This window comes from Halteromyces radiatus (genome assembly GCF_025201355.1).
Source record: "Halteromyces radiatus strain CBS 162.75 chromosome Unknown BX664scaffold_12, whole genome shotgun sequence".
Lineage (NCBI taxonomy): Eukaryota > Fungi > Mucoromycota > Mucoromycetes > Mucorales > Cunninghamellaceae > Halteromyces > Halteromyces radiatus.
The window spans coordinates 152,801-177,234 of NW_026251698.1; the positions used below are offsets into that span (position 1 = coordinate 152,801).

Genomic DNA, 24,434 nt, shown 5'->3' on the forward strand with positions numbered 1-24,434 from the left:
GGTATGTTTCAATATCCGATCAACTTCTGCTAATGGAGCCCTGGTCATAGTGTAATAAAAAAAAAATGAGAGTCTGTGACTTTATTTTTCACTTTTTTTTTTTTTGGACTTAGAACTAGGTAGAGAGGGAGGGGGGTTGACTACACAGCGGCAAAATTCGACCTGTTTTTTTATTCCTTTTTTTTTTTTTTCTTTCTTTTTTTTTCTATTTTTTTTTCTACTATACAAAACCTTTTAAACAATGTCTGGTTGGAAAGCTGCTGGTATCTCGTACGTGACTATATTAAGAATAAATCATACTTTAGAAAAGAAATAAGAAATCATTATAATTATCCATATTAATCTAATATTTTATTTTCATAGTTACGTTCAATACGCCAACATCTGCGCTCGTGCTGTTCGCAATGCTTTGAAGGATGAACTTCGTACTCCTGCTCTCGCTCGTAACGAAAATGGTCTCAAGTTTGTCAAATGGGAAAAGGGTGTCCAATCTGAATCCGTAAGTTAGAAAATGAATTAGTTTGATGGATAAAAAAGTGAGAGATAGAAAAGAAAAAAAAAATGTGATTATTGTTTGAATTCATTTGAAGAAAGATAGCAATAAGGTGGAATATTTTTTTTTTCTTTTTTGTGTGTGTGTGGAAAAGAAAAATAAGTTTATTTAGATATATATATTATTATTATGCATTGAAAAACTAACATATATCATTCCTTTTTGACTCTATAGAAATTCGTCCGTCCTCAAGCTGAACAACCTACTCACTAGATTATTTGATATAAAACCATTTCTTTTTTCTCTATTCTTTAAACTTGATGAATTATATGACTTGATCAATAAATATTATTGTTTTATTCAATATTTTTTGATGCATATCTTGATATGATGGACTCGGGTATCTAAATTCTATGTCAACTATTATGAATAACTATTTTATGTTTTTTGTTTTTTTTATTTATACATATTTGTTGATGATTGAATAATATGTTTTATGATCGAAATGATAAACTATTAATCATTCTACTTTGATGAAAGATCATAGAGCATGTCTTTATCATAGGTGGCTTTGAATGGGATTATTTAAGTGTTTGTGAATTTTTTTGACTCACAGCTTAGTATGTGTGTGTGTGTACATAGAGGTTTGGGCGGCAGCCATAAAATAAAACATTTGAACTAGGGTGGGGGGATATTCGTTGTCTCTTCTTCCCCTCTTTTTTTTTTTTTTTTTTCCCTCTCTTACTCCTTCCTTGTTACCTATCAACCATTCCTGTCATCCTTTTTTAGGTACTACATTATTAAATATTGACGTGATAATTCTCAGACTTACTTTTGTATTCTTTTTTTTTTTTCCTTTTTTTTTTTTTTTTTTTTTTTTTTTTTTTTTTTTTTTTTTTGCTATACGCATATTAGATATGACTGAAGAAGATCACCAAGTCAAGGTTGATCAACAACCTGAATCTACTGTCAACACTACCGAAGAAGGTACAAATAGAATATATTATATATAATTTATACTGATACTCTTTTATTCTTCTAGTACCTGTTGAAGAAGCCTACCAACTAACTGTCAAGTTACCTGGTGGCAAACTTCCTGAAATCAAGATATTGGTAAAAACTGATCTTTCTAATATAATATAATATATATATTTTATTTATTTATTATTTATTTTTTTTACCTATATTGATGTTTTATATTAGGCAAGTCCTCGGGAAGCCATTCATGATATCAAGCAATCTATTATGGAATCACCTGAAACGTGTGCTCATTCTTGTTTCTACTTATCCTTCAATGGCAAACGTATTAATGACTTTATGGAACTTGGTGAAGTAGAAGGCATTACTACTGAAAGTGAACTTCATTTGGTGGAAGGTAAAAGAGAGTAAAGATTGGATTAGTTCATTGTAATTAACAAAATATCTGACATAGATACTTATACTGAACGTGATGTTCGTCTTCATATTACTCGTCTTCGTGATCTTTTGGGTGGTCCTTACAAACAGAATCCTTCTTCTATTGGTATTGATCCTTCTCTCTCCTTTTTGACAGCTGTCACTGGTGAAATTGGTAAGATATTTCTCCCCCAGATTTCTTCTTTTTTTTTTTTTTTTTTATTCCTCTTGAAAAAAATGACTGATTTCTTTTTTTGGGTACTGTGGGAAAATGATGATTTTTTTTTTTAGATGAAGAAATTACTGCCGAAAGTGAAAAGAAAATGGAAGATATTTTCTCGGATGAACCTATTCCAGAACATGCCTTTACCAATGTAGATGTGGATGCTCCATCAAAACTATCAGAATTCGTCCCCAAGTCCTTTCAAAGAACAGCTCCTCAATGTCTCAAGAGTCTTTCTTTGTCTGGTTGGAATCCTGTTACACATTCTCGTCGTCTTGCTGGTGATTTGCTATATTTGAATGTGGTTACCTTAGAAAACGAGACTTTATGCATTACTGCTGCAACTACTGGATTCTTTGTCAACAGTTCAACCGCTACTGAATTCAATCCTCGTCCTCGTAGTGGTAAACGTGCTCACTCTTTGATTCGTCTCTTACAAACACTCTCGCCTCAATTTGCAAACAACTTTGCTAAGGTCCAAGATTTTATTACGCAACATCATATGCTTGAAGTTTTACCTGTCAATACATACTTCCCTCATCATCCTTGGGCTGTCCAATCTACCGAACCTACTTTTGATCTTGCACGACCTGCTGAACCTTATCTCAATTATGGCCCTGACGCTGTAGATTCTTTACGCGACTGGAACGATGAATTACAATCCCACCGTGAATTACCCAAATCCAACCTTCAAGAACGTGTCTTGCGTGAACGTCTTATCACCAAGGTACAATCTGAATTTACTGAAGCTGCTGTACGTGGTGCAATTGCCGTAGTGAATGGATCGGTTATTCCTTTGAATCCTTTGGAACCTGAAGAATCCCATATGTACGTCTACAACAACATCTTTTTCAGCAAAGGCAATGATGGTCGTGGTACTTTTGAAACCCTAGGTGCTGATGAAGCTGCTCATGTGGCCACTGGCAAGGATTTAGAAGGTGTCAAGATTTTGAATAGTATTGATATGGATGGTCTTTATACTTTGGGTAGCGTTATTGTGGATTACAAAGGGATTCGTGTGGTAGCTCAAAGCATTGTGCCTGGTATTTTCCGTCGTCAAGATGAAAATTCCATTGTGTATGGTTCTGTGGATAATGGTACTACTATTACAGCTGACAAGACATTCCATGAAGCTATCGAACAAAATGTTGCCAAGCCTCTTCATTTATCCCAACATTCTCTGGTGGATGGTCAAGGTGAATCGACAAATCTTTATACTTCTTTGGAAACCAAAGGTCTTTTGGGTGCTGATGGCCGTCGTTATCTTCTTGATTTATACCGTTTGAATCCTGTCGATATTGAATTCCAAGATGCTGAATGTGTTGCTACTAAACACAAGCCTGCCTATCCTCATAAGATGACCTTACTTCGACCGGAATTGATGAGTATGTACTGGGAACATATGTTTAGACAATGGTACAAGGCCAAAGTAGATGCTATTCGAAAGGAACGTGCTGATGCTATTGGTGCTGTGGAACAAGAAGAGAAGAAGGATGAATCATTGGAACAACAACAACAACAACAAAACGGTGTGGACAAGACTCAACAACAAGAAGAAGAGCAAGAAGAAGATTTCAAGATTGATGTCAATGAATTCCAACTTGCATTCAACCCTGATGTTTTTACTACTGCTAAACAAAAGGAAGATGATCATATCAAGGAACAAGAAAAGGTCATCCGAGATGCATCCAAGTTTTTGAATGATGAAATCATCCCTACATTGGTGTTGGACTTTGCTTCTTATGCTATTTCTCCTTTGGATGGTGATGCTTTAACAAAAGCTATGCATCGTCGTGGTATCAACATGCGTTATTTGGGCAAGCTGGCTAACTTGGTATCTCTTAGTGAAGATAAGCGTATTCATCATATTCATTCATTAGCTGTTCAAGAAATGATCGTCCGTGTCAACAAGAAATTATTACGCAAGTATCTGGCTACCTTGGATTTGGAAGAATCCCGCCTCTGTTTGTCCCATTATTTGAACTGTTTATTGGGTGAAGCTGTCAATGCCAAACCTGCTCCTGTACTACCTGCTGGCAAGACCAAAAATGATTATAGTTGGGCACATTTGACACCTTCATCTCTTCAAAGACTTTTGAAAGAACAAGTGTTACTTTGGTTCCGTTATTCCTTGACTGATGACGATTGGACTCAGCGTAAATCTATTCCTATCTTACGTGAAACTTGTCTTCGTGTTGGAATCCAATTGGAAGCTCGTGATTATCGATTCCATCCATATACTCCTGAAGAAGTGGCTGCCAACGCTGCTGCTGATGCTCAATTGGAAACATTATTGTCTCGTCAACAACAACAAAAGAGCTCTCGCAAGACAAAGAAGCATCAACAAGCTGTCGACTCTTTATTGATGACTCCTCGTCGAAAGACTACCTTTGTTCCTGATGATATTTTGAATATCATGCCTACTGTCAAACAAGCATCATCAAGGGTAAAATTGAATCTTCAATTATTGTATGAACTATGACTCTTACCTTTTTTTTATTTTTTTTTTATTTTTTTATTTATATATATATATCAGAGTTTATTTGCTGAAGAAACTTTTGAAGCTGGAAAAATGAGTTTGGCACAAGGACATCGTCAACTTGGTTTGGAATTGTTATTGGAATCTTTAACCTTACATGAACAGACATATGGTTTCTTACATCCAGAAACAAGCAAGTGTTATGCTACTTTGGCTATGATTTATCATCATGGAGAAGATCGTGAAGCTGCTTTGGATTTACAACGAAAAGCTGTCATTGCTGCTGAACGTACATTGGGCGTGGATCATCCTGAAACTGTCCATCATTATGTAAGTCGTCAGTATAAATTAAAAAAAAAAAAGGAGCAAGATTCACTTTTATAGAAATACTCATCCTATTCATTTTATATAGTTGAATCTCGGTTTGTTCGAACATGCCGCTGGACGTTCCAAATTGGCATTACGTTACTTGCGTCATGCATTGTACTATTGGGATCTCTTGTTTGGTACTGGTCACCCTGATTCAGCTACTGCCGACGTAAGTACAAAGATTAACTTAAATACAAAAGAAACGGGAATATTGATTATAAATACTATTTATCTATATAGAATAATGCTGGTGTGATGCTTCAATCTCTACGTGATTACAAGACAAGTACCAAGTTCTTTGAACGAGCTTGTGCTACTCAAGAATATATCTTTGGAAAAGAACATGTGTTGACTGCATCTGGTTATCACGTTCTTGCAAAATCATATACTCTTTTGGGTGATTTCAGTCAAGCATTATCAGCTGAACGTCTTGCTTATGGTGTATTTGAAGCAAAGGTAAGAATAAAAAAAAAATATGTTGATGCTCATTTCTTTTTCTTTTTTTTTTTGTAACTCACGATGAATAGCTCGGAAAGGATGATTATCGTACAAAGGAAAGTGATGCCTGGTTGAAGGAACTAACCTCTAATGCATTATTGACGGTAAAAAAAAAAAAAAAAAAAAAAAAGATTGAAAAGTATTATATATATATTAACTTTTATTATTCTCTAGGCTCAACGTTCGCGTGAATTACAACAACAGCAACAACAAGAACAACAAGAAAAATCATTGTCATCAGATCCATCCAAACAATCCAACAAAACTTCTCAAGTGGCCAAGGGCGAATTACCGATTGATCAAGTGCTTCAATACATCAACAACGGATCATCAGGCTCATCTTCCCGCAAATCAAGCAAAAAATCAAATCAAAAGCGTCGTTAGTTAGATCTCATTCTCTTTCCCATATATATATATTTTATTGTATACATATTTAGTAGTGTTTTTTTTATTGTTGTTGGTGATTTGTATATCGGTTGGATTGGTTTATAGATAGAAAAAAAAAAAAAGAAACACATATATATTTAGGTATTCCTTAAAAAAAAGATTACACAATAAAATGAAAAAGGTGGATTTACATTTTGTAATAAAAGATGATATTGATAGAATTTGATACGTATTATTATAATAATGATAAAAAGAACACGTAATAACGACTAGAGTTCACGCTATAGTATGATTCGGCCATTTCCTTGTTTTATTTATCTATTTTAAATTGTCATTGTGATGATGTTTTTGTTCGTCTTGCAGGAAAAGCAAGCTTATCGCTCAAAAAAAAAAAAATAAAAATCGATCATCATATGATGAGATGAAAACATTCTCTTTGTAACAATTGATACCTCCCAATTTATAACATTAAAAATAAATATCCTCATCCAATAAAATAACCACCATTAGAAAAAAAAAAAGGTAACTTAATATTATCTAATCCCATTTTGTTCATTACCTAATAGGCATCAAAAGATGTTGTCCATCAAAAGATGTTGTCGATTTTTCGAAAAATGATGATTGATCCAAAAAAAAAAAAAAAACTCTTTGATGTCGAAGAATAGTATTTATTGACAATAAAATGAACTAATCTCAACTACATAATAATACAATCATCACTACGTTTGCTAAGACGATCTGCAGTAGAATGTCTTGACGTTTTGCCGATAGTGTCATCATCTATTGTGTTCCGAAAACGGGCTTTTGCTTCCTTATGACCTTTATTAGCCGCTTCTTGATAACAATCCATTGAATATTGATAATCACGAGGAACGCCCAAACCAATTTCATAATACCATCTATTTAAAAAAAAAAAATGAGTGATAAGTGGATGATGATGTTTTGAAACTCACCCAAGTAAAAATAAAGCATCTGGTAATCCACTTTTTGCAGCACGTTGACACCAATAAAACGATAATTCTTCATTCTTGGGATGAGCCTGTAACCATCCAGACACATCATTAGCCAGTCGTGATTGTTCATCCTGATCTGAAGGACCATGACATCCTCCATTGTAAAGCCGACTGAGTGCAAGCATTGATTGTAAATGAGTCCCTTTCTTTGCCGCCTCTTCATAAAAAAGAAATGCCTTGGCCATGTTCATCGGTACCCCATAAGATCCATGTTCATAAATATGTCCTGCCCGGTTCTTTGCACCCACGTTACCTAGATTGGCCGATTGTTCCAAATACTTGATCACATCCGTAGTTCCTCCATAAGTTTGTACTATTTCACTTTGAAAAAAAAGGAGGATTCAATTTGATATTATCTTGATTTTTTTATTTTTTTTAAATGGATACCTTGGGACAATCACTTTGGAATATTTGTTGGTAAGAATCAAAGCCAAAACATAAGGAGGTTCATTACATGTTGTATCGGCCTTGTTAACAGCTGAAACCAGATAATCCATTCCCTTGATCAAATTTCGCGGTTGATCCAATTCACCATGTAAATAGATCTTGCTCATTTTCTAAATGTATGTAAAAATGATGATTGACATTTTCTCTAGTGAGAATCCATTTTTAGTTGTTTTTTTTTTTTTTTTTTTTTTTTTTTTTGGTTACTTACGTAAATGGCCTTGACACATTGTTGATCTGCTGCTTTTTGATAAAGAAGAAAAGTATTATAAGAGGATTGACCAGTGGATTCCATACGAGAGGCCAATTGATAAGAAGCATCGGGTACACCAGCATTTGCAGCAATTTGATAGAGTCGATCGATCCTGGAGGCATGTTTTGTTTTGTATCCATATTGTTGAGTTTCCAACCAAGTTGCTTCCATATAAGCGGCTTCCCCAACTCCTTTTTTGGAAAGTTTATTGATCCATCGTACACCTTCCTGTTCCAATTGCTTCTTCTTTCGTTGTCGTTCTTCTTCCTTTTTCCCATCTGTACTAGTCATTGTCCCTAATGCTGGTTCATAAAGTGCCGCCACTTCCAGTAAATACTTGGCATATGATAATTGGATTGTTTCGTCTTGTGTCTTTTCTGCCATGTCACGATACATTTTGAGAGCCTGAGGATTGTTAGTTAGACTATATGATGCTTGATTATATTTTGTGATACGAGTTGTGCTGTTGACGTTTGGTGATGTCGCCAATATAGAAGTACGTGTCCCTGAAGCTGGATTTGCTGATGATGATGATGGTGTGAAAAAATCGTTTTTGTCAATAGAACAAGTAGAAGATCGCTGGATATCAAGTGTTTCACCTTGGTATTGTTGACGCTGATTTGAATGTTGAAATTCTTCCTTTGATCCTCTACTTGACTGTGCATCGTTATCACTACTGATATTTGATTGGCTAATATTAGAAGTTGTAGGATCAAAGATATCTAATTTTGGAGATGAGGCTGATAAAGTAGACAGTGGACGATAGGATGATGAGGCTGGTGGTACAACGATAGGTGAAGGCTGAGGTTGCAATGATGATGGTTTGTCCAACATAGAATTGGCGGTATGGATGGTATTTGATGTTGTATTCGTGATGAAAGGTTCAATAATACTTGCACGTTGTCTAGCAGATTGAGATTCCATTGATTCGGATGGGGTATAAGCAACAGTTTGATATTGGATACGACTTGATGGTAAGCTATCATTTTGAAGTGTTTTGGATGCTGATCGTGATAAAGATTTTGGTATAGAAATATTCGAAGATAATATTTTATTATTGCTGTTGTTGTTGCCGTCATCTTCATTATTTTTCTTGTCGTGAAGCATTGATATCTCTTCTTGCTGACCATGTTGAGAGGAAGATTCTGTCGCAGGAATGGTGGAGTTTTGAAGTGGTACTGACGGAATCATGTCTTTTGTAGATTCAGTTGTCATATGAAGAGAGTCTACTTCACTTGTAGTAATATACTGACTATTTCTATTGCTTGGATCAGGATTGGCTATACGGAAACCAAAGACAGGTTCATTCAGATCATCTTCTGAATCAGAAGAATCAGATACATCGCGAGAACAAGTGGTTAAAAAGGCGGAAGCTGAAGTTGTTGTGACAGGAGTTGATGGGATGACATTTGAACCAATAGAAGAGTTCAAATGAGGAGAATAAACTGACATATTTAAGAAAGAAAGAAAAAAAAGAAAGAAAGAAAGTAAAATGAAATGAAATGAAAAGAAAAGAAAAGAAGGCTGTGCAAAAAGGAACTTGTTCTTTTACAATTTGAAATGCCGAATTCCAAATATGGACATCACCTTTTTTTTTTTTTTTTCCTAGTCATCGAGTTTCATCTTTCAAGTAAAACAGAGAATAACATGTAGAACGACACATGTCAATAGGTTTAAAAGAAGTAATTTCGAGATGACGAGGAAAGGAGCAAAAATGGCGGGAAGGTTACTTTTTTTTTTCCGATCAATAGAAAAAGAAAGGATTTTTGATTGGGGGCTCAATCCATATTACTTTTTTTTTTTTTTGAAAAGGAAAATGAAGGGGTTAAAAGAAAAAAAAGATGCATTTTACAGTGATCTTGTACCTAGCAGCAGCAACAACCCCTTCTTTAACCCCCTTTGTGTTTCGTTTCTACCGTTTCTCCTGTAAGCAAGCAAGTGTGCCATGAGCGCCAACATTATTAAATCATTCGTCTTTTTTTTTTTTTTTTTGTATATCATCATCATCATCAACATGGGACCTGAGCACTGATAAGATGATGAAGATAAATGGAATTGGGCGTCACTCCTGTTATGCGTATACCACCTAGAGAGACAAAAATAAAAATATAAATTGTATTCCCTCTCTCTCTTTCTCTCTCTTTGTGTGTGTGTTGAATAAGGTGTACCACGGGTTCGGTCATCATCAGAATTAGATAGTGATCAAATTGTTTACATTTTATTTTTATTCAATATAAAAAAAAAAGATGCTTATAATGATGATGATGATGATGACTTTACGTTGGCACGATTTCAAGGGGTAGAACCATGATATCTTATAGAAAAAATGAGTTTTTTCGACAACTAAGGAGTGGCAAAGTTAAAAAAAAAAAAATGGTGGCAAAAAAAAAGAAACTCCTTAGTTTGTCAAAAAAAAAAAAAAGTAACTTACACACACACGTGGCTCCCGAGGTATGCAAAGGATAAACAACTTTTTTATGCACCTCAATTCACATCCCGACGTAATCATTCGTATATATATATATATAATCATCTAAAAAAAGGAAATGTACCTAATCAAGTCGAAACAAATATAATCCAACAACCTTGTTTTTTTTTTATATCAGAAGAATTGTATATATAATATATTTCACACAATAACAAAAAATAAAAATAAAAATAAAAAGATAAAGAATGATTATATAAACAAATTGACAACAATGTTGAAAAAAAAAAAGAAAAGAATCAAATAATAGTAGAAGAAAAAGGAGGGGTAGGGTAAACTACTAGAGAAGTAAACAAATAGGTACAACAACCGAGATTATAAAAAAAAAAAAAAGAGGGGTAATAATAAACTAATAGGATAATAATAGGGGGAATCGAGTAATTACAAATAACAACATAATAAACAGGTAATACTAATCAATACTAATCAAGACAAAAAAAAAAAACACACGCTAATAATACTAAATCATGAAGTCATATCTAATTTCCTTCCAGAGCCAACCATTGAATTTGCGTGGAGATGAATCTTTGCATGTCTTCGGAGATTACTTACTACAGAGAATCGACGACCACATCCATCTACAATACATTTATAAGGTTTCTAATGATAAAAAAAAAAAAAAAAAAGACCAACAATAAGTACATGCATAGATATCTTTTTTTTATTATTGTTTTATTTTACCTCTCCAGTATGACTATGCATATGAGTTGCCAATGAACTGGGACGGGTAAATCTTTTTACACAAACAGTACACTTGTATCTTCTAGGTGTAGATGTTGTTGTCATATTGGATCCAGTCTTATTGTTATTTGTTTGACGACGATGAAGTGAATGATCATCTGATGATGAAGATGAAGAGGATGATGATAATGCCAAAGTTGGATCGTAAGATATATCCAAAGAATTTCGTTGATATAGATATTGATGAACCTTTGATCGTTGAGAAGTATGTATCATGTTGTTGTTATTTCCAGTAGATGATGATGATGAAGATGATGACGATGATGATGATGACGATGATGATGATGAATGAGGTTGTAACACAGGTTGAGGTGATGTCAATACCAAGGAAGCAGTATCACCGTGATAAGGTAATATATTATTGGGATGATCATAGATTGGATGATACTGCATCATGGGAACACAGTTGCATGGTGGCATATTGGTAGAGTTGATATTGTTATGACGTTGATGATGTGGAGTAGGTGGAGATGGGCTACCTGATGTTGATCTTGGAGTTGGTGTAGCAGGATAATATATATCGTCCTGATGTGGCGACCAAGTTGAATTTGCTGAGCCTGAGTAAAAGTCTTGTTTCCAGACCATAGATGGATGGTGATGATGGATCATATCAATAGGAGGCGTTGGCAATGTCGGTAAGGTCGGCATCTTGACTCCTACTCCGCCTTTTTGTGTAAAATGTGTGTCGTACATTGTGGAAGTATTGCTTGGTAGTGGAGATGTGATTTCCCTTTGTTGATGATGTTGTTGTTCTTCTTTTCCATAGGATGATGATGGTGTGTTATTATTGTTATCCAAATCAGGATAAGGAGAACCAAGATGGTACAAAGGTGTAAGTGGTGCTGTTAAAGAAGTTGGTCCAACAGTAGAAGAAGGATGTTGATAAGGTGAAGAAGAGGATGAAGGTAGGACAAATACTTCTTCAGATTCATAATTTTGCTTGTTTATGTTATAACTGCCATTGGTACTACTTGAAGCGCTATAAGTTGGTGAATATTGTTGTTGAGTGTGTTGGTTTGAAGTAAAATCCACAGTAGAATAACCAATATCTTGTTTTATATAACCAGGTTGAGATAATAAATGTTCAGAGCGATCAATCTCAAAAGTCATTTCGAAATAATAATAAAAAAAAAAAAAAGTGTAAAGAAAGTGAAAGAGAAACAAAGTAATTTTAAAAATTGGCTGTCTTTAGAAATTAGAAAATTTATAGAAGAGGAAAAAAAAAAAAAAAAAAAAAAAAAGAGAGAAAGAGAGAGAAAAAAAAAAAACAGGAGGCAAGTGTGAGGAGATAGGGGCAAGTAAGTTCAAGGGACACATTTTGTGGCAATAGTTCCATCATCCATCATCATCATCATCATCATCATCATCATTATTCATCATTCATCACTTAAATCATGATATAAAAATCAATCATCATCATCATCATTATTATTATTACAGTATTATTATTACTATTATTATTAGATATTAGTATTATTATCTATCATCATCATAGTGATTTCGGAGTTTAGTTCTCTTTTAGTCAAACTTCCCTCTTTTAACTACAAGTCCTGAAGATAGTAAAAAAAAAATTTCTAACAAACAATCATACTTTTTGTTACTTCCCTTTGTTTATTTTTTTTTCAAGTTCTCTCCCCTTCCCTCCTAGCTCCTTGTTTTTGTTTTTGTTTTTTTTTTTACATGATGAGAAACATTATCTAACTTACTATATACTAATTCTCCTGTCTAAATGTTCTGTTGTCAATTGACAAAGGGGGAAAAAAAATAAAGTTTTCTTTTTTTTTTTTAATTTAATCATCATTATACTTATCATACAAAATCATGGAAAGAATGATTCAGTATCATTGGATGATGTTTGATTAAAGAAGCAGGATCAAGAAGGCGGTAATTTTTTTTTTTTTTTGTTATGGGCGTAAAAATCTTCCAGTCTGGTTACTTTTTTTTTTTTTTCTTTTTGCATTTTCGCCATTATAAACACCGCCTTTCTTTTTCCTTTTTGTTTTGATTCGGAAGTGGGTTACCGGTGCTTTTTGTTTATTTGTCATTTCTTTTTACTTTATTCTATTATTTTCACTTTCTTCGTTCTCCATTGGACCCCCTTGGTAACCATGACTCCTCCTGGAACCAAAAGACCTGCTGCTGAACAATTATCAGGACGTGAAAAACGAAAATGTAATATAAATGTATATATGGAAAAAAAAAGACAGTCTCTTATCTTTATTATTCATTCATCTAGACAAAAATATTCACGCTCGAATCATCGAAAAAGGAACTTTCAAATGTATATATTTAAAGAATATATCTTTTATTTTTATCAGAGTCCCTTACTATTCTTCTTCTTTTTTTTTTTTTTGATCATAGCTAAAGAAGCTCAACTAGGTGAATCTCTTACATGCACACAACACGCTACTGCTCGACTACAACAGATCAATACTCTACAAACGTCAATAAAAAATGCAAGGTAAACCTTTTGAACTTTTTTTTTCTTTCTTATCTTTAATCCTCCTTTATCAGTCGTTTTGCTAACAACTTACTTATTTGTTTATATTTCAAGCTATGCCATCAATGTCTTGACTTTTCAATCGGTTCCAAAGGATCTTCGTCGTAGAACAGCAAGTCATGATGTTCGTCGTCTTCCTCAACGACTACGTCAACGTGCTGCCAAAGAAGTAGGTTATACGCGTTCTATATAGGAGTGCATTGATCTCACTATATCTTTATTCACTAGATGGCAAAATCACCACCTGTCAAACGGAAAGCTAAACGTTGCATGCGAAAACCAAAACCAAAATCATTAGTATTAGAATATCTTCGACGACAAGGTAGAAATATTGACTTCTATATATATATGTATACATTGAAACTTACTTATTCTTTCTTTATGATATATATATTAGCAAACAAAAAGTGGATGGAAACTCACATTTGGCATACAAAGCGAATGAAAATGAAAGATATATGGGGTTATCGATTGGTAAGGAAAAATATTATTGTATTTTTTTTTTTTTTTTTTTTTTTAGAAAAAATCGATATTGATTCATATTCTTTTCAATAGGCATTACATCCAAATGTGAAAGCAGAAAGACCTTGTTATCGTGCATTTTCTCATTTATCCATATTACATGATGCTTCTTATTATGGTTGTTTGGAATGGTCTGGAAATCGTCAATCCATTGTATCTATACTTGATCGATTCATGGATCCTTTTATGCCCTCAGTTGGAAGTGCAAGGTAATTATTAAAAAATTGAAAATGTTTAATATTCATTTATAATTTATATTCAACTATTAGATATACGAAAGGAAGACGTATTGGTCATGGATTATTATATCGATCTTACCCAACCCAATTCTTCTGTCCGATCACCTTTTTATGGCGACAAGATGAAATGGAACAAAATCAGCAAACTCAATTATGGATGTGGATTCATCCTTCGGTTTTTCAGGATGTCCTCTCTCATTTTCAGTCTGCTACGAAGGATTGTGAGGGTAATCGCAAAAAAAAAAAAAAAAAAAAGAGAATTAATTAACAATACTAAATTATGTTCATTTTATTTTGTTATAGATATCAAATTGTTGGATCAACGAAATGAACTACTTAGATTTGATTTTACCGGCCCAAGATCAACTTCATTGTTACAAACTATACTTGAACCAGTAACGGAGAATTCAACAAATGCTAAAATTTGGCGTGATCTCAAACTTTTACGATCATCTTCATCCTTACCTCTTGGGACTGTCATTGGTCTTACTGTGAAGGATCCTCGATTTGCGTATGTACTTTGTATTTATATAGAATTTACGATAACGTCATAAAATTCATCGTATATTTATCTATTATTATTATTATTATTTTTCGATAGGTTTCCACAAAAAGTACCATCCAGACACGATGCTGATGATCCATTGGCAGATATCAAGATTCAAAACCTTTGCAGAAATTGGCCAAACAACGCTGCTATTTCCAATATCTGGGATCGAGAGATTTGTAATGATATACACAACAATAGGATATCGGATCATTTGCTCCTTTTGAAACGACAAGAACTTCAAGGGGATAAACCAACAAAAGAAACCACAGTAGTACCTTTTACACCCTCTGATTCATCAATACCCATATTACTTATTCAACGTGGATTATACTCTCTGGACGCTACCAATGGGAACAACTCGAAAGAATTTTGTGAAGGCTGGTCATTGATTTTACCACGTGGATGGGGAATGGCTTTTTGGAAATCTTTTATATTTGCAGGTGCAAGAACAGGTGGTTTACGGGATGTTCGTTCTATGCATTTTGAAAGTGGGCTTGCTTCATTTCCGTATGATTATCCTGGTACTCAAGCATGGGAAGAATTACGACAACAATACAAACAACAGGCGGAACAAGTATGGCTAAAAAGACCTCCAGCAAAACGGGTTAACTATAATATCTCAAATACCAAGTATCCATTTGAGGCTCCTTTTGAAATACTTTTGGATTCATCATCATCATCATCATCATCATCATCATCATCATCATCATCATCATCATCATCATCATCGTATTCACCAAAATACTGGATTATTCAAGAACAACGACTACTACTTGCGGGTTTATCATCGAATTCGCCTATGGATTTATCAACAATATTCCAACGACGAAATATATCATTAGACAAGGATACGATTGACAGGGATTGGAAACGAGCAATAGTGAAAGTACACGTTGTTATGCCTGATGGAGGAAAACCTGTACAGAATGCTTCCATTCATGCGATAAACACGGATGACAATGGCGTACCTTGTGATCCAATTGGTTATATGACAACGGCTGGATTCTCTTTGACCCAAGGATGTGGTGCTGGTATAGGGGCCTGCACTTTGACCAGTTTACGGCAACTCATTCAACAGTAAGTATATGCATGATCATCAATTCAAAAAAAAAAGTACTTTATCTCACGTTTTTTTAAACTGAACTTTATTTGATTTTATTTAGACACGTGCATGATGGTCGTAATTACAAGTCTCTTCCTCCATTACCCATATTTGTCAAAAATCCTTCTAGTATGAAACTTCGTCCTGCTTTTCTTTCCATCATTACATTGTAAAACTTTATATAGCTTCATTTTTTTTTTTTTTTTTTACTCTATTTTAGTTCACATGTGTACTTTTTTTTTTTAGCATAGAAATCTTATCAATCAATAAACCAATGCATCTGAATATATACAATCTATAAATATATATATATATATCTATATATTTATATGGTACTTTTTCTATTGTAGTAATATAGAGGGAGATAATCCTATTCAATTGTAATGGATTCATAAAATGTGCCTCCCTTATTCCTCGTGTCATCCAAACGCTCCAGGGGTAAAACGATGCTTCGGGAACAAGCAGCATTCGCCATCATCCGCTTTATTGTTTTTTTTTCTTTTTGTAATAGACTGATGTCGGTCATAATCAGAACAAAAAGATCCTTCTCTCTCATCTTTGATCAACCAAATACGAAACTTTATTATTAAAAAAAAATACATAATGTTACCTACTATGTATAAATCAACTATTTTTAACTCTGTGTTTCTTTTTTTATGGATGCAAAAGTAGACGGCATATGTTTACTTATAAGATTTTTTTTTTTTTACTCGTTCATTGTATGCATGCGTTCAATTTGATTCTATTTTTATACTCATTTCCCATTCTTATATCACTACCGTGTGCTTCTTTATTTTTGATAGTTATGGATGTAATGGGGGTAAAAAAAAAAAAAAAAAAAAAAGTGAATCAAGGTTGAAAAAAAAAAAAAGAGAGACCGTTCTTGAAACAATATATCTTGCTGACAAACCTTTCAATGTATTGATGATGATTTGACGGATTATATATAATGATTGATTATATGTAATGATGGATGCTGCATTTCACGCTCTATAGACAAAGTCATCATACCATAAAACAATTTCATTTGTCAGATATTCATTAAACTAGTCGATATATCAATAAATACAATTTATTTCCATTAAAAAGCATTCAATATAATAATAATAATAATTGACATCAACTAAATCGCCACGTATATCCAGATGCTCGAAGCTAAAACTAGTGAGAGTGTTGAATATTTTATCGAGAATTCTATTGGAAACAGACAAGCACAATAATCACTGCCTTGACCACTACGAAAAAAAAAAAAAAAAATACAATGTGAGTACAATAGTTCAAACTAACAATCTATAAATCTGACCCTTCACTGATCTACAGTTGTTGCAATCATGATTCTTGATCTTTCATTTGATTTTTAATATCATAATTTTTTTTTTTTTTTTTTTTACCTTTATTCACTGCTATCTAACAGTTGGACTATAATGCCAATACTATTTCTACTTCCTTTCGAGATCGTATCAGAGTAGTTGTTCAACTACCCACCTTGAGCATCCGATTGTCACGTTGCTCTACCTACAAGTTTTAAAATCATTTCAAATGCATAGCGATATATAGTATATGAATATCACAATGTTCAAACCCCAAACGAAGTTTTCTAATGTTACTTACCTTTTTTTGGTATACTGAAGAGAATTGCAATGGTATTTTGATGATGAGAGGAGCAGAGAAAGAAAGAAAAAGAAAGAAAAAGAAAAGAGGAGAGCAACAAAAAAAAAAAAAAAAAAAAAGAAAGAAAGAAAGAAGAAAAAAAAAAAAAAAGAAAAGAGCATATGCCAAAAGTGGAGTGGAGTACGAAATCCTGTTCTTTTACCCCTTTAATGACCATACATTGGATCAATTAATAAAACAGAGTTGAATAAAAAAAAATTATTACCCATTCATCCTTTACGTATTATTATCCTCTCGTCTATCTATTATTTATTCCTTCATCATCAAAAAGATCATTTCCAAAAATATAAAAGCAGGGGTATAAAAGTAGATATTCTTTTTATTTAATGAAAAAATGGCAAAGGACAATCTTATGCGAGATTAATATACAATATCACTATCAGAAGTAAAGAGAATTAAACTATGAATATAGAGAGGGTAAGGGTGAAAGTGATGATCGAAGTATCCAAGTATAAGCAATTTCAACCATAGGATATAATAGAATTTCCTTTTAATAACGATTCTTCTATGTAAGCAACCCTAAAACAAAACAAATAAGGAGTGGTTAGATAGAGAAATCGAAAAACGATAAAATTCACTATTCCTTCTCACACATATATTACTCACACTGAACCAATTATCACATAGTCATTGTCATTTGTTGAGTTACTTTTTTTTTTTTTTTTAATACAATCTGTTGGAAGGCAATGTAGAAAAAGTTGTCGTGGCTAGTCCTTGGTAATGATGGTTGAAACAATGTTGAGAAAGTCATGGCAATTTATATGTTAAAACTGAATTAGTCCTAGAAGAAAATATTCACTAGATAAAACACTTCTTGTTTTCCATCGTTCAGCAAACCCACAACCTTTTCTCCTTTTACCATTTTTTTCTACCTTAAAACAAATAATAATAATAAAAAAAAAATAAGTATTCATGTTATACCAGACCATTCTATTGCATAATTCATTCCCTATTCTTTATTCATTACCTATAAACAGTACAATATCCATTGTACTTTTTCTTGTGTCATAATAGATTTGTTTCCATTAAAAAAAAAAAAACTGCTACCATGCAGAAGTGAATCAGATATTTTAAATAGTTGAGAACAAAAAAAAAAAAATCACGCGTCAGTTCTTTTTTATCACTATCGTTTTAATTCAAACTTACCACATTCCTAAAATCATGTGTGAAAGTGAAAGCAAAAGGAAAGGGACAGAGACAAAAAAAAAAAAAAAAAGCATTAACTTTTGCAACCCCATCGCCATACTCGCATATGATTGGCCAGAATTTGATCCCCGAATCGAGCCAAATTGTAGCAAAAAAAGATACTGAGATGAGACTACCAGGGGTCGAACCTGGAATCTCCTGATTCGTAGTCAGACGCCTTGTCCAATTGGGCCATAGTCCCTCAGCTGACGTCTAGACCGTGACCATCATTATAAAGCCAAACGGCTGGGCTTGAACATTATTTATGGTGAAAAACCGTCCATTTCTGATTAATAAATGCGATAGAACACTGATAAAATTTGATGGATCGTAAAGGAGAATTAATAAATGATTTCACATCCATTTTCATCGAAGTAAACACAATGTAATCAGCTATAAAATCTCTATACAACTTTTTTTGGTGTAACTTGATTCCGTTTATAACTGGAGTTGCCGGAATTTTTCAAACCCAGCCGTTTGGCTTTATAATGATGATCATGGTCTAAACGACAGCTGAGGGACTATGGCCCAATTGGACAAGGCGTCTGACTACGAATCAGGAGATTCCAGGTTCGACCCCTGGTAGTCTCATCTCAGTATCTTTTTTTGCTACAATTTGGCTCGATTCGGGGATCAAATTCTGGCCAATCATATGCGAGTATGGCGATGGGGTTGCAAAACATAATGCTTTTTTTTTTTTTTTTTTTTGTTGGAAAGAATATAAAGATATTATTTTTTAAACAAAGTTTCCAGAATGATATCTACAGTATAATCCACTTTCATCTATCATCATTTAATCCTTGTTATACTGTTTCATCATCTATCAAGGTAAATATCTCAAGAAAACGTGTCAACGGAATTTCAATTTTTTTTTTTTTTTTTGGTGTCTTTGGTATCGCGTCTCATTTTTTTTCTTTTTCTTTTTTTTTTTTTTTTTTTTTTTTTTCTTCTCTCTTTGCTCCCATTACTTTTTGATCTGACATTACTCATTTTTACTTAATGGATCAAGCTACTTATGAAACTCTTTTGAGAGTTGCAGATAGTAATTATGATATTCGGTCTGCTGCTGAAGCTCATTTGAAAGAGCTCGCCAATGCTCCAGGTAAACTTTCAGAAAAAAAAAAAAAAAAAAAAAAACTCTATCTAATTCTCTTTTAACCGTGTCCTACTTCACTTCCTTTCTTTCTTAGAATATCCTGTCAGTTTGGCTCGATTAACAGTTTCTCAAGAACTAAGTGTTCCTCATCGTCAAATATCCTTTTTTTGATTTTATATGCAAATATCTTTTTTTTTTTTTTAACTTTCCATATTTATTCTTAACTTGGTTTTTTTTTTATTGATTACTTAGCTGCATTGACTTTGAAAAGTTATGTTACTACTCATTGGTCTCCCAAGCATGATGACAAGTTTATTGGTCCTGAACCTCCCCAAGAAGTAATCTTACTTTTGTTGAATATATTGACCGCAGTCAATTAACCATAACCTTTCTTTCTTTCTTTCTTTCTTTTCTTTTTTTTTTTTTTTTTTTTTTTTTTTTTTTTTTTTTTTGTCAGAGCAAGAAAATGGTTCGCGAGGTTATCGTTAATGGATTGGCCGATTCTGAATCCAAGATTCGTGTAGTTAGTGCTTATGTTGTATCCAAGATTGCTCATGATGATTTTCCAGAAGACTGGCCGAATTTACTGGATATCTTGATTGCTTACTTAAAGTCGAATAGTGCTGATAGTGTTCATGGTGCTATGCGTGTCTTACTTGAAATGGTGAAACAAGATATTAGTGTCCAGCAATTACCTCAAGTCGGCCCTGTTTTACTTCCTGAATTGTATAGAATATTAACTTCTGATAATGTAAGTTTTAAGGATATATTATAGTGGAAACTCACCATTCTTTTTTATTGTATTTGAAATAGATCTATTCATTCCGTACTCGTGGTCGAGCTGTCAATATCTTTAGTAGTTGCGTTGAAATGTTATCTACTCTTCGGGAAGAAAATCCTACTTTGGCGGAACAATATGTTGGTCCTCTTATTCCTCAATGGTTGGAAGCTTTCAACTCTATTCTCAGTCATCATGTTCAAGACAATGCAGAAAAAGCAACTGAAGAATATGGTCTCAAAATGGATGTAGTAAAGGTAACATGATTTACTTTTTATTTATTTATTTTGTATTAAATATATATTTTATATCAAGTGTATCCGTGCTCTTAGTGATGAATATCCCAAATTTATTATCGAGGCTTTACCAAAACTGTTTGAACCAATCTGGAATGATATTTACAATTTACGGGATCGATATGTACAAGAATTTGTTAGTGATTCTGGTGATGTTGCTGAATCATTCCAAGATTCAGATGGGAATGAAATTGGTTTCCAAAGTCTATTATATACTCTGTTTGATTTCGTGGTAGCTTCCAGCAACAAAAAATCCGTTCGTCATCTATTCGTCACTCCTGATGGTCATACCGACTTTTTTGAACAACTTTTATATGTACTCATCATCTATATGCAAATCACCCAAGAACAAGCTGAAAATTGGTTAGCTGATATTAATCAATATGTTGCCGATGAAGAAGAACATACCTTTTCGTTCAATGCTAGAGTGGCTGCCATTGATGCTCTATCGGTAAAATAATAATAATAATAATCATTATATATTCATTTTTTTTTATTCATTTATTCTTGGTCTTTAGTCCTTGGAAGAAACCTATCCTACTGCCTTCTTCAATGCCTTGTCAAAAACTGCTCAACGACATATTACAGAATCAAATGAATCTCGTGCTGCTGGAAATAGTGATTGGTAAGTATCATTTCATAAAGAGTACTGGATATAAATGGATAATAGTGCGTATACCTTATTATTACTATTATTATTATTATTATTAATATTAATATTATTATTATTATTATTATTATTATTATTATGATTTAGGTGGAAGATCCAGGAAGCTTCTCTTTTAGCTATTGGTCGTGTAGCTGAAGAATTGGTGGAAGCCCAGAATGATGAATATCGACATGTGTTATTTGATTTGAAGGGTTTATTTGATAACGTTGTTTTGGAAGATATGAAAGCTACAGGTATAACAAAGAAAGAATTGTAGAATAATATGAATGATAGGATGATGTGAATTTTAATTTGTTTTTAATATTGTTTTTAGATTTCCCATTTTTACAAGGTCGTGCATTTACTTTTGCATCCGAATTTGCTAAAGTATTACCTGCGGAAATGGCCTCCCAATATGTGGCTGTTGCTGTTAATGCTCTTCAAGATCCAACAAGTGGAGTTCCCGTCAAAATCTCTGCCTTTCGTGCTCTGAACAAGTAAGAAAATATAAAATATTGAACTAACATTTTACTAATTTGATACGCTCTTAAATAATCTAGTTATTCCAAATATTTAGATGCTCAATATGTTACTCCTTATCAAGCCACTATCATGGAACTTACCTGCCAACTATTACCTTTGACCACTGAAGAATCATTAATGTTGCTCTTAGATACATTAGGATCAAGTGTGAAGGTAATTTTTTTTTTTTTTTTTGATTTGGTATAGAAGATACGATTAACATTTCTTTTTCTTTTTCTTCTTCTTTTTATTAGATCAACAAGGAAGTGACGGCTCAATATGAACAAACATTAACTTCTGCTGTATTGGATGTTTGGAGAAGATTCCCTTCGGATACTATCATTACAAGTTACGTCCTAGATGTATTTGAAGAATTTGCGAAAAACAGTCTTTATTATCCTGCTCTTTGTACTCGATCACTTCCATTCATTGGTGAGGTCTTTACCACTGCCAACACTGATCCAGTTATTTTAGCAGTAAGTATAAAATGAAGAGAAAGGACGGATTGTTGGTGATTGGTAGCTTAATCTTCATTATTTTATATAGTCTGCCATCGATTTATTGACAGCCCTGATTCATTTTGGTCCCTCACCTCTACCCAATGAATTCACTGAACAAATGTATCCCGCTTTGATGCAGCTTGCTTGGCAAATACCTGATAATGAAGTCTTGCAGGTAAATACATTTATAAATATATATCTATCTATAAGTCATCGATGATTTACATTCATTCATAAACTTTGTTATTCATATCATTAGAGTACTCAAGAATGCCTGAAGCAGTTCCTCATTAAGGATAGTGATCATATTATTAGATGGTAAAAAAAAAAAAATGAAGAGCATTTCACAAAATAGAATAAATAGTTAACTAGGACCTTCTTTAGGCGTGATCAATCTGGTAAATCAGGTTTGGACTATGTTATTCATTTTGTGGCCAAACTCTTGGAACCAACTGGAACTGAATCCGAAGCTTTATTTGTTGGTGACTTGATTGTGACAATGATCCAAAAAGTAAGCATGAAAATATAGCATGATGATGTGAACTAATATTTTTTTTTTCTTTGTTAGACTGGAAGTAGCATCGCCCCTGTTTTGCCTGATCTCTTGAACGCTGTTCTAGTTCGATTAGAATCCACAAGTTATCAGCCATTCATTCAGGTAAATTCAAACATTAGGATAAAATATAAGATAATTGTCTCACTATATTCATATCTTTATCTAGTCTCTTGTCCTTATCTTTGCACAACTTATCAACTCTCAACAAGATTCTGTATTTGAATTCCTCTCTACAACAACCATCAATGGAAAGAGTGGATTGGATATATTGATGACTCATTGGGTAGATAATTATGAAAGTTTCTCTGGTTATTATACTCTCAAAGTCAGGTAACTTATTTAGATAATATGATTTATTTTGTGGTTTTTCTGATCTTTTTTTTTTTTTAATATCCTCTTAAAACTATAGTGCAATCGCTTTATCCAAGGTGTTCCTCATCAATGATCCTCGTTTACAAAATATGAAAGTGAAGGGTGAAATTGTTGTGAATCCAAATGCTGGAATTGTGACCAGATCAAAATCTAAGAAAAGTAAAGTCCTTTAATATATATATATAGATAGAAGATATAGATACAATTAATAACTTGTGGATTTTTTTTTCTCTTCTTTCTGGTTATAGATCCTGATCAATACACTCTCATACCTTTACCAATGAAGATTATCAAGTTGCTTGTAGCTGATTTGGGAAATTCTTTGCCTACTGCTCAAGGTCCTCAAGAAGATGCTGAATCGATTGGAGATGAAGTAAGTTTGAAATAAAAAAAAAAGTAAAAAAAGAAAAAGAGAAGAAGAGAATAGTGATGGCCCTTTTTTTTCTTATAAATGCGGTTTAGGATGGTGATTGGGAAGATGTTGGCGATGATAATGGTTACTCTTCTCGCCTAGATTACAACTTACTATCAGGTAACTAAGACTGAGATACTCTGAACAAGATACAATGACTTAAAACTTATTATTTGATCCTTTTATTTTATAGATATGTTGGACAATTTGGGTGATGATGATGATGAAGAAAATAATCCTGATTTGAAGAATGATCCCATATATCAAGCAGATATGAAGGTAAATATCAAAATTTATGATTTCGATTTAAAAAGGGAACTAAACGTATTTTTTTTTTTTTCTATAGACATACTTGATTGACTTTTTCCGCAACTGCTCGGCTCACAATACCAATCACTTTTTGGAAATATGCCAACAACTCAACGAAGATGAACGATATATATTACAAACCTCCGTTACTCCTGCTTGAATTTAGTATTCTTTTTTTTTAAAAAAATAACCATTCCTCACTTTCCCTTTTTATATTTAAGAAATAAACAAAAAAAAAATTGTACTTGTTCTCTATTATTTTACACATTGAATAGACTGCTTTGACTCATTTCTTTCGTTTTGTTCATTCTTCAATTTCATTCAACTGCCGCTTTATGCCTCAACGTTTCTAGACCGAAAAACGTGTAGTCACGTCTCCACCTATTTTTTTTTTT

General features: G+C 33.2%; 6 protein-coding genes and 2 non-coding genes across 8 annotated transcripts; 5 read left to right on the plus strand and 3 right to left on the minus strand.

The window, feature by feature from the left end:
• Positions 1-241: 241 nt before the first annotated feature.
• On the plus strand, positions 242-783 carry BX664DRAFT_287608 (mitochondrial ATP synthase epsilon chain-domain-containing protein; the record flags this gene model as incomplete). Its single annotated transcript, XM_051541755.1, has 2 exons — positions 242-270; positions 364-783. 2 exons carry the CDS (start codon positions 242-244, stop codon positions 506-508), a joined length of 174 nt encoding a protein of 57 aa, XP_051395791.1. The 3' UTR covers positions 509-783.
• A 425-nt stretch (positions 784-1,208) lies between these two features.
• Positions 1,209-6,036, plus strand: BX664DRAFT_343947 (clustered mitochondria-domain-containing protein). The gene is made up of 11 exons (XM_051547386.1): positions 1,209-1,282; positions 1,409-1,480; positions 1,536-1,606; positions 1,697-1,868; positions 1,926-2,063; positions 2,180-4,557; positions 4,648-4,920; positions 5,003-5,128; positions 5,200-5,415; positions 5,487-5,561; positions 5,632-6,036. Exons 2-11 carry the CDS (start codon positions 1,411-1,413, stop codon positions 5,839-5,841), a joined length of 3,729 nt encoding a protein of 1,242 aa, XP_051395792.1. The 5' UTR covers positions 1,209-1,282; positions 1,409-1,410; the 3' UTR covers positions 5,842-6,036.
• Positions 6,037-6,489: 453 nt separating this feature from the next.
• BX664DRAFT_343948 (uncharacterized protein) lies at positions 6,490-9,092 on the minus strand. Its single transcript, XM_051547387.1, has 4 exons — positions 7,513-9,092; positions 7,245-7,414; positions 6,798-7,178; positions 6,490-6,743 (listed from the first exon to the last, which is right to left on the minus strand). Exons 1-4 carry the CDS (start codon positions 9,004-9,006, stop codon positions 6,542-6,544), a joined length of 2,247 nt encoding a protein of 748 aa, XP_051395793.1. The 5' UTR covers positions 9,007-9,092; the 3' UTR covers positions 6,490-6,541.
• Positions 9,093-10,359: 1,267 nt separating this feature from the next.
• On the minus strand, positions 10,360-11,917 carry BX664DRAFT_343952 (uncharacterized protein). Its single transcript, XM_051547388.1, has 2 exons — positions 10,721-11,917; positions 10,360-10,639 (listed from the first exon to the last, which is right to left on the minus strand). Exons 1-2 carry the CDS (start codon positions 11,888-11,890, stop codon positions 10,505-10,507), a joined length of 1,305 nt encoding a protein of 434 aa, XP_051395794.1. The 5' UTR covers positions 11,891-11,917; the 3' UTR covers positions 10,360-10,504.
• Positions 11,918-12,804: 887 nt separating this feature from the next.
• BX664DRAFT_47288 (ribonucleases P/MRP protein subunit POP1-domain-containing protein) lies at positions 12,805-15,899 on the plus strand. Its single transcript, XM_051549599.1, has 11 exons — positions 12,805-12,952; positions 13,017-13,061; positions 13,142-13,241; positions 13,335-13,449; positions 13,509-13,602; positions 13,678-13,754; positions 13,836-14,011; positions 14,072-14,268; positions 14,345-14,552; positions 14,643-15,668; positions 15,755-15,899. Exons 1-11 carry the CDS (start codon positions 12,889-12,891, stop codon positions 15,864-15,866), a joined length of 2,214 nt encoding a protein of 737 aa, XP_051395795.1. The 5' UTR covers positions 12,805-12,888; the 3' UTR covers positions 15,867-15,899.
• A 2,778-nt stretch (positions 15,900-18,677) lies between these two features.
• On the minus strand, positions 18,678-18,751 carry BX664DRAFT_t130. Its single transcript has one exon. It is a non-coding gene; the product is annotated as a tRNA-Arg (tRNA).
• A 315-nt stretch (positions 18,752-19,066) lies between these two features.
• Positions 19,067-19,140, plus strand: BX664DRAFT_t128. The gene has a single exon. It is a non-coding gene; the product is annotated as a tRNA-Arg (tRNA).
• A 971-nt stretch (positions 19,141-20,111) lies between these two features.
• Positions 20,112-24,199, plus strand: BX664DRAFT_367355 (armadillo-type protein; the record flags this gene model as incomplete). Its single annotated transcript, XM_051548566.1, has 18 exons — positions 20,112-20,396; positions 20,459-20,680; positions 20,739-21,170; positions 21,238-21,344; positions 21,477-21,622; positions 21,703-21,865; positions 21,929-22,064; positions 22,145-22,366; positions 22,437-22,565; positions 22,650-22,708; positions 22,775-22,901; positions 22,959-23,048; positions 23,113-23,276; positions 23,356-23,477; positions 23,567-23,691; positions 23,781-23,850; positions 23,924-24,009; positions 24,077-24,199. 18 exons carry the CDS (start codon positions 20,112-20,114, stop codon positions 24,197-24,199), a joined length of 2,808 nt encoding a protein of 935 aa, XP_051395796.1.
• Positions 24,200-24,434: the final 235 nt, after the last annotated feature.